This window comes from Falco peregrinus, chromosome 7 (genome assembly GCF_023634155.1).
Source record: "Falco peregrinus isolate bFalPer1 chromosome 7, bFalPer1.pri, whole genome shotgun sequence".
In the NCBI taxonomy this organism is placed as follows: Eukaryota; Metazoa; Chordata; class Aves; order Falconiformes; family Falconidae; genus Falco; species Falco peregrinus.
The window spans coordinates 52696946-52711693 of record NC_073727.1 but is presented as its reverse complement, the minus strand read 5'-3'; the positions used below and the strand labels follow the sequence as shown (position 1 = coordinate 52711693).

The following is a 14748-nucleotide window of genomic DNA, read 5'->3' as shown; positions in this document are numbered from 1 at the left end:
CAGGAAAAATTTATCCCAAGGTCTGAATTCTGCAAGCTTTTCTATTATTTGCAGGCAATAACACTGAGTCATTAATCTAGGAGAGAACAAGCATTTTAGAAGGTAGTTCATCCTTTTGTCTGCTTATTGAATTTTCCATGACAGGTGTATGAATCAAAGAGTTTATTCTCACACTATGAGTGCATCACTGTGGAGGGTAGCATCTTTCTTTTTCTAGAAGGTGTCTAAGGAATAATTCAGTTCTTCATCAAAGAAACTGAGTTGAGGAAATTACTAAATAGTTTTCAATTAAATAATTTTCTTTTTCTTGATATTTGCCAGGCACACGTACAGGGCATTTATATTTCTGGGATTTTTTAGGACTGCATTTTTTTTAATGATTATGAAAAAATAACTGCTTATAAATAACAAGAGGCAGACACATGTTGCAGTATTTTGTTACTGGTCTCCCTGGTGTATTACTTGAGTCCCAGCTGAGAAGGTGTTCAGATGTGGCTCATATTAGGGATCTGGTAACATACATTAAGAAAAGGTCTTTGGGCCCTGGGGGAAATCAGTTATTGGGGAAAAAAAAAAAAAATGTGCCAAATCAGAAAAGAAGTTGATAGAAGCTCATGGTTTCTCAAACTGCTATAGAACTGTGTTCTAGTTAATCCATAGGCACTTATTAATCTAAAGGTACTGATTATCAAAGTCTCAGAAGGATGTGAGGGGTTGATAAGTAGACAGAAGGACGGATATGTATCCAGGTGTGAATATCTAAATCAGTACTTTAACACCTTGAAGTTCATCCCCCTCATTCTGTGGATTATGCACTTCTGACAGCCGCTGGATCTGACAGCTGTGTGTGATGCACAGTGATTCCTGATACCTGTCAGTTACATTTTTCTGTGATAGGTCAATGCTGTGGCCATTATAAAATATTGGGTGTGGGATGTGGGGTGGTTATTCTTTACTAGGAAAGAGAAAGACACATTCTCAAGAAAAACCGTTGAGGACTAAGGAATGCATTTCTCCTTTATAAATGTAGAAGGAGTGTGGAATTAAAAAAAAATAAATATCTTCAGCTGGTTATACTTCTGCAAATAACATACATATGGTGATATTAAGCACCCAGATTGAAATTTATATCCTTCAGTTAGCACGAACGTATCCAGTCTCTTTTGAATGTCTAATACGATGCTCCAAAATAATAATTTGGATATGAAAACTGGGATTTAAACTGGGACAGCTGGGACCCTATTCCTATTAAAATAAGTGGTGGAATGTCCAATGACTTCTGGATGCAGAGCCAGGGTTACCATGATTTGGGATGTAGATAACACTTTAAACTTTACCAGAACTTAAGGGACAGCCTGATAGATATAGTCAAAGACAAGATTTGAAACTTAACTTGCTATATCATTTGCCACTCTGGTTTGTTTCTGTTGAAAGAGATCAAGGTGATCCAGCAGCCTCAAATAATTTTGGGAGCACAGTAAGAGATAATGCTAATAAATTTCTAAAATTAGAAATATTCTTGGAAAATCCAGAAGGATCTCAAGTCCTCCAAGAGATTTTTATCGCTGTGTGTATAGAAAAGACTGGCTGTGATTCTTACCATTTCTTTACATCAGCTTGTGTCATGCTGTGTTTTGTAGTTTACAGGATGTGGGTTTTTAAAGGAAGAAGCGTTCTGCTTGCAGCAATGCTTCGTGTTTAACTGTGTTGGGCTGCCCTGTGGTTTAGCGTGCCTCAGTGAATTGCCTTTGGTTGTAGTGGTTCATTCAGGGAACTGGAGCCAATGTGGGATGGGAAAGCCCATAGATGACACTACTCTTCTTGTGCTTGTTCCTCAAAGATTTCATTTAGTTCCCCGATTCAAGAACTTGGGGGGAAAAAAGTTTTCGGCAGTTTACCTTTTGCTGTTCCTAGCTGTCTAGTTAGAAACACCAGAAATAATTTTTATCACAAGTGGAGAAGGAAATGGAAAAGGGAGTCATCTAGGCTGCGCTTGGAGGAGGTACCTTTCACTCACAAGCAGCTTCTTTGTTTCCACCCCCTCCCAGCAAGCAAATTTGTGATTACACATCTTAGGTGGTGTGTGACTCATGATGAATCTCAAATCCCTCCCTAGTAGTGGAGGATGTGGGTTAGGGATTCAAAATACAAATGCAGCTCCAACAGCATTTAAGAAACTACAGATGGGGGGAGGAATTAAGAGGCCAGAGAGAATATGGTTACAATAATCAAAAGAGAGTGCAGTTCCCAAATGATGTATGACTCCAAAACATTTTCCAGTTTTTGGACCTCACAGGATGAGGGGTGCATTTAATTCAAGGAGGAAGCATGTGCATGTGACCATATTACTTTCTGCAGTAGAAGGACTGTGGTTGTGAATTAAGACAAATAAAGAGGAGCTTAAAAAAATATAGCTTTCTCAAGGTGAAATCCTAGCAACAGAAAAACCTTCAGTAGGTGCTGAGATCTCTTTAAACTTCTGTGCAGAAAGAAAAAGATATATGTTAATTACTAGGTTGATACTTTTCAGTTGATGAGTGACACTTCCTGCTTACAATTGCAATTGGCTTTTAATTATTTGGAAGACTTTCCATTGTGGCTCATGCTCACAGCAATTATTCATCTCTTTTTCTCTCAGAAGATAGGGAGCAGTTTTACGCAAGCAGGAACTTTTTATGGTGAAATGGCCATTAATTATTGCAGTCGCTTCCAGCCTCACCATTCCACTTTTCCAAGGAATCATAGATTCAGCCACAAACATATGCTTTATGCGAATGATAATACTATGCTACAAAATGTCCTGCCTCAAGAACCTTTACTTATCTATGCAAAATCAAATTCAAATTATGTTGATATGTATATCTTTTAGGTTTGACCACATGCTTTATATTACAGAAGTTAATTCAACACAAAACCCACAGTTAAAAAGAATCTTCCTGCATGAAAAGAACTGGACAGGCATGTACTAATCTCCATAAAATGTTTTGAAAAATCAGCTCATAATGAAGTTGTTTTAAGAGAAAATACATATTAAAAATAGTCATAAAATTGAGCTCCCCAGCTCTTATCATGATTTGAAAGTTTAGATGAAACTTTATATTTGTGCTTGGACATGTTAATTACTGGCCGCTGTCTGTGGCAACTAATTCAGACCTTTGAAACCTGAGAGCAAAAGCATTGCTAGAAAGGGAATGCAGTCTAGGGACTGAAACATGGAGCAGGGATTCCAGCTGGAGCTCTGTTCACCATGCTGCCATCAGCATCATGATAATTTTTCGCCATTTTTCAAGCAGATATGATGCAATGATCACAGAAATCAATAGGTCTTTCCATTAACCCCTGTAGGCTCTGGATCGGATCCAGACGTGCTGCACCTCAGTGTGTCTGTCTCCCAGTGTGTGTGTGAGTGTGTGTGTGAATGCTAGCAAAGGAGCACAGCGTAGCAATTTCTTAAAGATTGCTAAGCATGAGTAAAGAGGCCACAAAGTCCCTTGCCATAAAAGCAGTGCATCAGCATGCATTTACAGTGTTACTTATGTGATCCCCTACATGCGCCCTCACTCGCCAGCACAAGCTCACACACTAGCAGTGTTTACCTGTTATATACCTTCCTCTCTTCCTTACGGTTTTCTTCGATTTTGCTGCTCTGCTCAAGCCACATTTAAGCCTTCAACAAGTTTCCCAACCCATCCACAGTGCTTTCTTCCTAACATCTTTTGATGGGAATTTCATCTAATCCTCAGCTGTGAGCCCCTTCCCTTTCACCAGATACGCCAAAAGAAAAGTCTCTTGTTTAGGTTGTAAACACCAGGCAGCCAGGCCTGTTGCTCAGTTCAGTCTGGCAGGGTGTCAAACATATTGCTAGTTCTTGAAAAATTATAAATGCTAAAACAGTCACCACTTCCTGGTGGTTCTTTGTCCTGATTGCCATCGCTGCGCTGCTGAAGTCACCCACACACAGTTGCACGTTCCAGTCCTGCCCTGAAGACCAGTGAATTTCCAGATGCCCCAGATGAAATATTGTGCCAGTCTATGGGCTAATTTTTTACCAGAAACATCTGTGTTTACATTGTGGATGCCAGTAACTAAAAAGTGCAGGAACCATCCAGAGCACAGATTTTAAGTCATCCCATCAATCAGGAGCCAGAGCTGTGGCTATGTCATCCTTTTTTGTCAGTCCTGTAAGTATGGCACAGAGCTGAGAGGGGACATCCTAAACAAAATGGGGGAGCCTATCTGCAGATGCTGAAGGTGCACTGCTTGTCATTGATGGAGATCTGTTCTTCTCCTTGTAGAAACTCTACAGGAAAGAAATCAAGCCGCCTTTCAAGCCCGCAGTGGGACGGCCAGAAGATACCTTTCATTTTGATCCAGAGTTCACATCTCGGACCCCTACAGGTTAGTAAGGTGGTACATGGGTAATGCATCTTTTCAGTGAGTAAATTCATTCTTCCCCTCCCCATTTCAATGGAGTCTAAAAGTCTGATCACCTGTGGGTTTAATTGGTTTTGCAATATCCAGCAGGAAGAAAAGGCTGTTTTGCATTTCCAAGGAAAGAAGCTCACAAGCATTTTACCGACTTCACATCAATTTGTCTTCATGAAGGACATTTTTACAGGAAAAATGACTATTGATTTGCTGTTATATTATTGTTGCTTACATTAGCTGAATTTAACTATTTTAAATTACCTTGGCTTCAAAGAACTTTGCATCTCTGCAAGTTAGTATATGATATATATTCCATAGATGTTTTCTTTAATTATGAAATCCTATAGACTATGGACTGTTGGAAGTTAGTTTGTGGTTAACAGTAATGAAGAATCATCAAGTTCTCAGATCAGCAGAGTTATGCCATCAGGAAGTTTGGGCCACAGTATTTAGAAAATCCTTCTATTCAGAATGTTGTTCCTATACTTTCTGGTTCCTAACAGGAATATCACACTTTGTGCACTATATATATGAAGGCGATTGTTGCACAAAACACCATCTTTCCACTCTTTTAGTTGAAAGCAACAATACCAGTAACTTCACCGTGGTAATCCCAGTTACAATGTCACCTCTTGCTAGACATGGATAAGCTACATTACATTTCTGCCTGAGATATTCCTGTGTAAAGTACCTACGTATACATTCTAAAGTGTAAAAAATTAATTAGCTGTTGTTTGTAAAACACTTTGAAGATGGTAAGCACTGTAAATATCACGTACTATTGTTGCAATAACCAAGTATAAGGTCTCAAGCTTCAACCTTCAAATTGCCCCAGAACTGTTGCAGTGAGAGTAAAAAATCTGTGCTTTCATTACAAAACTGACTGCATTATAGCACATCAATCAGAGCTGAGATTTCCTGTAGTTTTCATTCAGGCTTATCACAACCTTCAGCCTTTTTCTTAAAACTAGCCCAAACTTCTATCCAAAGCCTGGCTCAAACTTCCTTTCATGGGGTATGAAATAGTGGTATCTACTCAAAATCTTTTCTCAGTATTGTTTTCTAGTTTTTTTGGCAAGGCTGTGGCAACTTTCACAAGCTATAAAAATATTACACTCTGGTTATTTAGGTCCTACTGAAACATCCACCTGTCTCCAGTATGTTTTGATATTTCTGTCCCACTGCATGAAAACAAATGGTCTTTGGATACCAGCTATTTCACACGTTTGATTTTAGCATTAATTCAGATTTCAGAGGAACTCATTTTCTGTTAATATTGGAGACTGCAATTTAGTCTGATCTTGAGAGAAGTGCGGGCTGGTACTGCCCTGGAAAGTCTCAGAGAAGCATTAAGAGTCTGGATTGCTTTGGAAGTTCACACTGATAGGTTGTCCTGGCATGCAAGCCCTTGTACTCCATGCATGTATTGATGCCCTGGGTTATATTTTACACTGTACATGTTACTACTGTTGCCTAATTCAATTTGATGTTACATGCAAGACACTGACTTGAAAAGTTTGTCTTGGGGTGGTGGCTGGGGTGGGAGACGGCCTGCCTCAATTCTGCTTTTTTTCCTGCTATTACGGCGAGTGCCTGAGAATCAAACCCCGTCTTTTCAAAATAGGTTTAGTTGGAAGCGTGAATACCTTTACACTTCCAGAGTGATAGAAAAGCCCTTGCAGACTGGCAGCATATTTTTCAGCCCCTGACTCTTGACTGGTTGGGTCAACCAGAAAAGGAAAGCATCACAAGAGTGTTTAATACTGGCTCATATTGCCTGTGGAATCAAACAAGAGCCTTTCTTTTTTTATTTTTTTATGTCATGACATAGGCCCCATACGAATTTACCCTGTTACTAAGAATGTGTATCCAGACAGAAAGCACTCTAATAATTCCTGTTTCATGATGATAATGCAGTTGTGTTTTAATGAATCTGTCAGAAAGATATTACCAAGGAGGTGGCCCAGATGTATACAGTCATTTTACACTGTCTTTATGAATGAGTTCTCCTGCCTGGAAAAAGGTTTATGTCAAAGTTTTGGATCCAGTGACTTGCCATATCAGAAAGTTTCTTTAGCTTGGAGGTTGAAACATATTTCTGTAGATTCCTAACCTCAGCTCTGAGTGAACCAAAGATGTGGTTTCTGACAGTGGCAGTTCACCTCTATGGGTATAGTTTCACATCACTTTTTCTCAGGGATTCATCTGAGTTGGAGTCACTTTTTCTGGCCGCTTGTTTCACAAGTCCTCCATTGTTACATCTCATTTGTGCTGACTTGCCTCCTGACAGGGAACAGGAGACTGAAACAATCCAGGTTATAAATGGTGATTTGAACAAGGATCAAACCAAGATCATTCTGGTGACACAACTTAGATTTAAGTCCACAAATATTTGTACTGTTGTAAGTGATGGGGCAGCACGCTGTAACTGGCGGGGATGTTTACACTGGCTTTACTACTGAGAAAAAATATGTAAAATTGCACCTGAAGTATCTAAATTTCCTCCTCTGCAAATAAGATAAAATGTTTGCAAACCCCAGTAAAGCATGCTGAAGTAGATTACTTAGGACTTATGAAGCCTTTGAAAATCCTGTAAAGTTAGATGCTCTAGTGGGACAAAACATTATGACTTTCACAGGGAGAAAGATAACCATTGTACAAGATTAGTGTTTGTAAGTGGATCTAATTCAGACATATGAAATGATTATGGATTTATCAAGACTAGGAAAATTATTTAGGTTTCATTGCTATCAGTTAATTAACATGATTTAAACATAATTTTGCACTTAGCACAGGTGGTTTATGGATCTAATTCAGACGTATGAAATGATTATGGATTTATCAAGACTAGGAAAATTATTTAGGTTTCATTGCTATCAGTTAATTAACATGATTTAAACATAATTTTGCACTTAGCACAGGTGGTTTAACATTTAATTCATATGATGGGCATATCAGTTTGTGGTGATGAATATTTAATACTGAACACCAAATTATCAGTAGTTCTTCTACAGTGTTTGATGAAGAGATTGGCAGTGAATTATGAAGGAACAGTTCTTTTTAAATAGACATGACCTAGCGCTTACATTTTAGAGCCAGATCACAGCTTTTCTGAAGTTCGGAAGTGTTCAGATTTGAATTATTGTCATTCCTTCTTTAAAGCAAACATTCTTTTCTCTTCATTAATCCCTCTTGGAAAATCACTGCTGTATATACGCCACTGCAAGAAGTACCCAGTGATGCAAGAAGTCTGGTGTGATTCATCCATGTATTTGCAAAGAGAGTGCCCATCAATACACTGAGATAAACAAATGGCTCGCATCATTTTACCAAAAGACAAGTTTCTCCATGTACTTCGCAGTGAGGTCTGACTTGCTGTGCTTATTTCTGACTCCTGTCAAAGCTGAGGCAGCTTTGTAATGAGACATAGAATTAGCTACAGTCTCAGTTTTGTTCATTTCTGAGCAGATAATTTGTTTTAACCATATTCTGGCTTCAGATGTTCTGTTCGTTTGACCAGTAGATTTATACAGGGAGTGTCCACACAAGGAAATACATTCTCATATATTTTCAGGACCTCAAGCAATACTCAGTCTTCCATGCCATTGCCCTACACACTAACGGATGGTGCTGATGGTGTGGGCAGCCGAGCCAGGTATAAGGTCCAGTGGGGGGGATGTATTTACATCAGTGAAACTGAGTTTTTACACACCTCCTGCAAGGAGATAGCTTTCTAAAGGAAGTTTAGCTCTGTAACTTTGCCGTGGTAAATGACACGTTGCACTGGAGGAAATGTGAAGGGGAAGGGAGAAAAAAAACAAACCTCAAAAAAAAAGAACAAATAAAAAGTGTACAGATTTTAGTACTTTAGATTTTATACTACCTACCCAGCTACCAAGGAATGGTTTGCAATCTGACTCTTTCCGGCTTATGAAAATGCCTGGGACAAAACATACACTGGGGAGAAAGATCTCTTTAAAGCTTTTCAGAATTTTAAGTGAAACACAACTCTTCTCTTCTTGCTTTGTCATGCTGTTTCTCTCACTGAGTGGTGGTGCAGGTACTGGGAATTGCTCTCTAGTTATTTCATTCCAAAGGTAGAATAATTCAGGGCTTTTTGAACTCCAGCTATGCCTCCCCTGGATTTTTCATGTCAGAGGAAGGAATGAGGAGGAAATCTCCATGAAGGTTAGTTAAAACCATCCCAGTCATTTTGCTCACCTGAGGACAAGTCAACCAGTGTCTTCCCTGGAGTAAGTCCCAGCTCCTAAAGCTGCTCCAGAAGATCCCTGTGAAGCCACAAACCACCACTACTGGAGCACTGTGCTTTTACACTTGCTTCAGGTCCTGTCTTCTCTACATGCTCCTGACCCACACAACATACCACGTTTCTCAGAAAGCACTTTAGCCTTTGTAATTTCTGTAGTCAAATTGTGCTGCAAAAGACAGATGTAGCAGCTGCAGCTTTCTTCCACCCCCCTGGTGAACCTCTGCTAAGCCAAACGGGTGGCCTACGTTGAGTCATCCATCTTTCTCCTGCCCTCGTTATCCTGTGCTTTCTCTCTCTGTGTGGACTCCTCGCACAGGCAGTGCTTTGCCTAAGAATGAACATGTACTGTGAAAAAAGCCTTTATATCCAAGGTAAGAGATCTCTGCAAACAATATCCCTGCACTGTTCAGATCCAGAGGAAAGGGATGGAGAAGGCACACCAAAGCCTTTATATGGAAGTTGAATTATATTTACGTGTGTCTGCCAGTTTGGCAGGATCAGCTGTTGACTGACAGGGGTAACTGTCTGTTGCAGGTGCTGTACAGTGTTCTTTATGATCTTTATAAGGCCATTTTCTTTCTTCTTCTACAGATTCCCCAGGTGTTCCTCCAAGTGCCAATGCTCATAATCTTTTCAGAGGGTTCAGCTTCGTTGCCTCTAACTTGGTGCAGGAGCCTGCACAACAAGATGTGCACAAAATCACCGTTCACCCAATTGTGCAGGTACTGATGCTGATGTTACACTTCACATTTGGTGGGCAGATACATATGTGCATAGTATATTTAAACTGCCTCAGCATTCTCACTGATATTTCACAGCTACCCAGTGTAGGTAGAAGGCGTTTACATGCAGCATGTAGGAGATGGAAAAAGAGAATGTTTTCCCAGAGGCTTTTGTCTGTAAGTTCATGTTCTCCACAGGCTTTACAAAAGAAATAAGAATTGCACCTTATCACAACTGAAATGAAAAGTACTTCTGAATACCTGAAACACTATTCCAGTTTTGCATACAGGTCAGGTAATGAAGTGTTTTTTTCCATAAGCGCATGTCTTCTCAATGGTTTTGTCTTGGATTATGTGGTACAGTCTGTGTTGGCAAAGGAGCTTAATGCACTACTGCTGTAGGCTCCCACAGACCCCAAACCCGGGTTCCTGGGTGGAAGAGGCCAAGGTGTTCCTGTTGCCCTTGTACCCACAGCCTGGGAGCCTGGGTGTACTCACGTAACCCAGAGAAGCTTGACGGGGGAAGTACACTTGCCAGACATTTGGTTCTTTGCTGCCATTCCCCTGCAGCATGATCTCCAGTTATTGTAATTTAAACCAGAAGTAAATTGCTACAAATGGCTCAATACACCAGGGGAACACTGAATCGAGAGAAAGAACTGGACTACTCAAAGATGCAGCAATTTTCCCACAAGGAAAAAATTCCTCTCCTGTCCACAGCCAGAAGTATACATGCCTCAAGGGGAGAGTTCCTGCCTGTGGTTTTCATAGGTACTCATAGTTTTCATCCTTATTTTAAGAATTCACAGTGGAATATGTCATATTCTTAAAGATTCTCTTATGCAACACTATGTGAAATGTTACCCAAGCAATTACATCCCAGAAATTTTATAAATATTCCTGTTGCTTGCTTTGTAAAAGTGTATTGAATGTTAACACATGAATGCCTTACAATCTAGAAGGTTCTGTGTGGACTTTTCTAGTGCAGTTACATTTTTAGACAGAAGATCCTAGAGGATTTTTAGAGCTGCTGGTCATTTCTTGAATCCTGGGATGGAATTTGCAGCAAGGCATCAGATCTGGGTTTCACCATCTAACCAGTCCACCTGCCCAGACATTTTCCAAAGGGCATGTGTACTAATGATGCCATAGTTCATTCTACAGCCTTCAATAAATAAAATTAGAAATTTTGAAGTATTTTGCTACTGTTTTCACTAGTAATATATTTTCTTAAATTAGATTGGCTTAAAATAGTAACCTCTCTCACACAGAAATCATAATTAAACATACCCTGGACAAGAACTCCAGTGGTCTAGAGGCACACCACATATGTGGGTATCTGTTTTGAAGACTGTGGAGCTATTAGTAGTTTCTAAGTTATCTAGTGACTCGGTATTAGAAATATATTGTCTGGGCTTGTGAGGGGATTTGGGCCTACAGTTGATTGTGAATTTCTAACAGGAGGTGATTGTCTGCATTCCATAAGTAGTTCAGAAAATCACTGCTTTTTTGCCATTGCTTCTACATAGACAACTCCATCTTACAGACTGGAAAAGGTAAAAAGAGAGGGGACATGCTTGTTTAAGTAAAAAGCTTCAGATTTTTGTAACTGGGCTTAGAAAAACTGCTAAGGACAAGAGTAGTCTGTGAAGGAGATGAGATCAAGCCCTTCCTTTATTAAGACGAGGCTAGTCCTTGCTTTTACATACCTACATCCTGATTGCCTTGTTTCCTTTGGTTTTCCCTATAGCAGTTACATGGGAACAACATCCACTTTACAGATGGATACGAGGTCAAGGAGGACATAGGAATTGGCTCCTATTCAGTGTGCAAGAGATGTGTTCATAAAGCTACAGAAACAGAGTTTGCAGTGAAGGTAAGAAAGGCTTGTGGTAAATTCCAGAAATGTGGTTGAGACTGCTCTGCCAGCCTGGGCAGCACTACGGTCAGTGGATATTTTGCGGGCTGATTTCATGGTGGGTGTTGCTTGGGGTTTTTTCTCTTTTGGAAGATGACAAGTTTAATAAGCCTTATATTATTTCTCACACTTTAATCTCATCAAGTAAAATTCCTGGATGGAAAAAAACTTTACAGTCTCACATGGAAATCTTGTTAATCTCATGTTCCTTGCAAACGATGGGATTTTTAACAGATCCTACACTGAATCATCATAAATAAACAAAATAACATATAAAATTATTGCAACATTGAAATAGCTTTTTATTCTTTTTCAGGTTACTTAGTTCTGATATTTTTTGTTGTAATTAGACAGATTTGTCAGTGAAAACCATGATCACCTTCAAAACCACTTTGCTACACAAAGGAGCAAAAGGCAATCTTCAGCAGAGAGTTAAAATATTCATTTGGTGGAATTTAGCTGGATATTAAAGACAAGTCAGTGAGCTACAGACTTGGTCAAGCAACAAAATATGTAACAGAGCTACCACAGCAGCAGAGGCCAGGAGGCTGCTAGGATATAGGTGTGATGGAACTTTTTCTAATAGGGAAGAACTTTGGTAGGACTGCTTCGGAAGGTCATGCTCAGAGGACTAAGTCACGGTCTCTGTTAAATGCTATTGAATAAACAGTATGCAACTATTACCGTGTATGTGGCAAATGGTTGTGAGGTTACAGCTCGCAGGGAGAGTTCCAAACATCCAATTTTCTTTATGAAAAAGATGTAGCAACTAAAACATTCATAAGTTAGAGAAGCATTTCATGTTTTTGTTCTTACACCAAAAAAAGAGACAAGCTTGAATTAAATGAGGAATTAGTATAATGAATTTGAAAAGACATGAACAGTTAGGTCAGATCCTTTCATTCTGTATGATCTCATGGGAATAGATTCCTTAAGTGAGCATAAGACAGAAAGTAGCTCCTTGAAATTAGTACACAGAGAAATTTATTACCATACTTGCAGTAAATGAGGGATTCCAACCAATTGGCACTCTACTTTTTATATTTTAAAAGTTTAGAAAGGATATGTAAACATAGCTTATAAATGAGATTGTGTCTTGGCTATCAAATGAGATGATGGGAACTTAATGAAGATCTAAACTGCAGACCATAACATAAATGAGATACAGGTAGTCAGAAGAATAATATTAAACCTTTTATTCAGTCTTATTTTCCACTACAAGACATGATAATGCAGTATCCATGAAAGTCCATGAAAGTTTTAGAGCCTCTACGTGGTGGCCACAGAAACCTGGAAACCATTAATAACTGACAATCTCTTGATGTCGCTGCTCAAATAACAGTTGACTTTTCCAGGCTACAGCATACTGAGGAGCCTGGGCCTACCAGCAGGTCTGTGGCTTGCTCACGAACAAACTAGAATTTTCATTTCTAATGAATGGGAAAATTAGAGTTTTCCAGTGGCCAGGACATTTGTCAAGAGATGGCATTATGTTATAGTAAGTATGGCTTCTCTGTGTCATGATGGAATAACACACTTTGCTCATAAGAAGGACGTATCGATATGTTTATTGACATAGAACAGCGATTTAACAAGTCTTCATAGTAAATGCAACAGTAGTTTAACAAGATTCAATGGCAAGTTACACTTAATTATTTACTGCATAGAGGACAAGGTCAGACAAAACAGTCTTGGAGACCCTCCCATTGAGTCATGAGTTTCAGAAAGGACCCCTTTGCATTCTAAACGTCTTCTCAGAGAGGAGTCTAGATACAGATGGATTCAGATTTAGTCCCAGATTTTGTCAATGGTTTGTGTCTAAAGGATTACAGAATCACAGAATGGCCAGGGTTGGAAGGGACCTCTGGAGATCATCCAGTCCAACCCCCTGCTAAAGCAGGTTCTCCTAGAGCAGGCTGCACAGAGTTGTGTCCAGGTGGGTTTTGAATGTCTCCAGAGAAGGAGACTCCACAGCCTCTCTGGGCAGCCTGTTCCAGTGCTCTGTCACTCTCAAGGTAAAGAAGTTCTTCCTCAGACTCAGATGGAACTTCTTGTGTTTCAGTTTGTGCCCGTTGCCCCTTGTCCTGTCGCTGGGCACCACCGAAATGAGCCTGGCCCCATCCTCTTGACACTCACCCTTAAGACATTTATAGACATTGGTAAGATCCCTTTTCACTCTTCTCTTGTCCAGGCTGAACAGGCCCAACTCTCTCAGCTTTTCTTCATAAGGGAGATGCTCCAGTCCCCTGATCATCTTCACAGCCCTCCACTGGACCCTCACAGTAGTTCCCTGTCTCTCTTGAACTGGGCAGCCCAGAACTGGACCCAGCACTCCAGATGGGGCCTCACCAGGGCAGAGTAGAGGGGGACAATCACCTCCCTCGACCTGCTGGCCATGCTCCTCCCGATGCACCCCAGGATCCCATTGGTCTTCTTGGCCACCAGGGCACACTGCTGGCTCATGGGCAATTTCCTGCCCACCAGCACTCCCAGGTCATTCTCAGCAGAGCTGCCTTCCAGCAAGTCATCCCCCAGCCTGTACTGGTGCGTGGGCTTGTTCCTCCCCAGCTGCAGGACCCTACACTTGCCTTTCCTGAACTTCATTAGGTTCCTCTCTGCCCAACTCTCCAGCCTGCCCAGGTCTCACTGAATGGCAGCGCAGCCTCCTGGTGTGTCAGCCACTCCTGCTGGCTTTGTATCATCAGCAAACTTGCTGAGAGTGCACCTTGTCCCCTCATCCAGGTCATTGATCAGTAAGCTGAACAGGACTGGTGTTCAATTATATGACTGATCATATGTGCAGATTATATGTGCACAATCAATCCTTTATACCACTTAGCTAAGATTTCAAACTTCAGCTTGCTGTTAATCAGTTACCCAGAATCTGTTGCAGCAAGGAATCTCTTAGCCTCAAGGAGTAACCCTTACAGGCATCCCTACTCAAGGGGAGATCCTGGTGTGCTGCCATGCAGGAGAGCTCCATGGACCCTGGGCTGTCTGGTACTTATGGAGTAAGATGATTGATGTATAGTCATATTTGCATACCAGCCATATTTCAGTTGGTGCATGCTCAACTAGTTCTCAACTTCTGAGCAAGATTTATGGTCCTTAGCTATTGTGTTACCTGTCTCCCCAAGTCCAACTTCAGCCAGATGCAGCCATCATGACCACCGCTGGTGGCTAGTGGCTGTTATTTATGTAGAAAAGGCAGGGGAGAAGCACACAGCCACACTGTAATTAAATTACATCTGTGATGAACAAAATGTATGTTGAAGTAATAACTTTTATTTATATCAAGTATTGCTGACGGTTTTATCAGTTTAATACAGCCAGCATGAAACCAAAACAGAAAGACCTTGGTCTTCAGAGCTTTCTGAGTGACTGAACCCAAGAGGTTCCAGCAACTCCTC

At 40.5% G+C, this 14748-nt stretch overlaps 1 protein-coding gene across 3 annotated transcripts in view; it reads left to right on the top strand.

Annotated features, from left to right (window-relative positions):
• Positions 1–14748, top strand: part of RPS6KA2 (ribosomal protein S6 kinase A2) — a 321471-nt gene that overhangs the window by 273762 nt on the left and 32961 nt on the right. For all 3 annotated transcript variants that reach the window (XM_055810898.1, XM_027777485.2, XM_005230881.4), the window contains 3 exons: positions 4296–4398; positions 9290–9420; positions 11171–11296. In XM_055810898.1, the coding sequence (XP_055666873.1) occupies positions 4296–4398; positions 9290–9420; positions 11171–11296 (360 nt within the window). The remainder of the gene's footprint in view (positions 1–4295; positions 4399–9289; positions 9421–11170; positions 11297–14748) is intronic.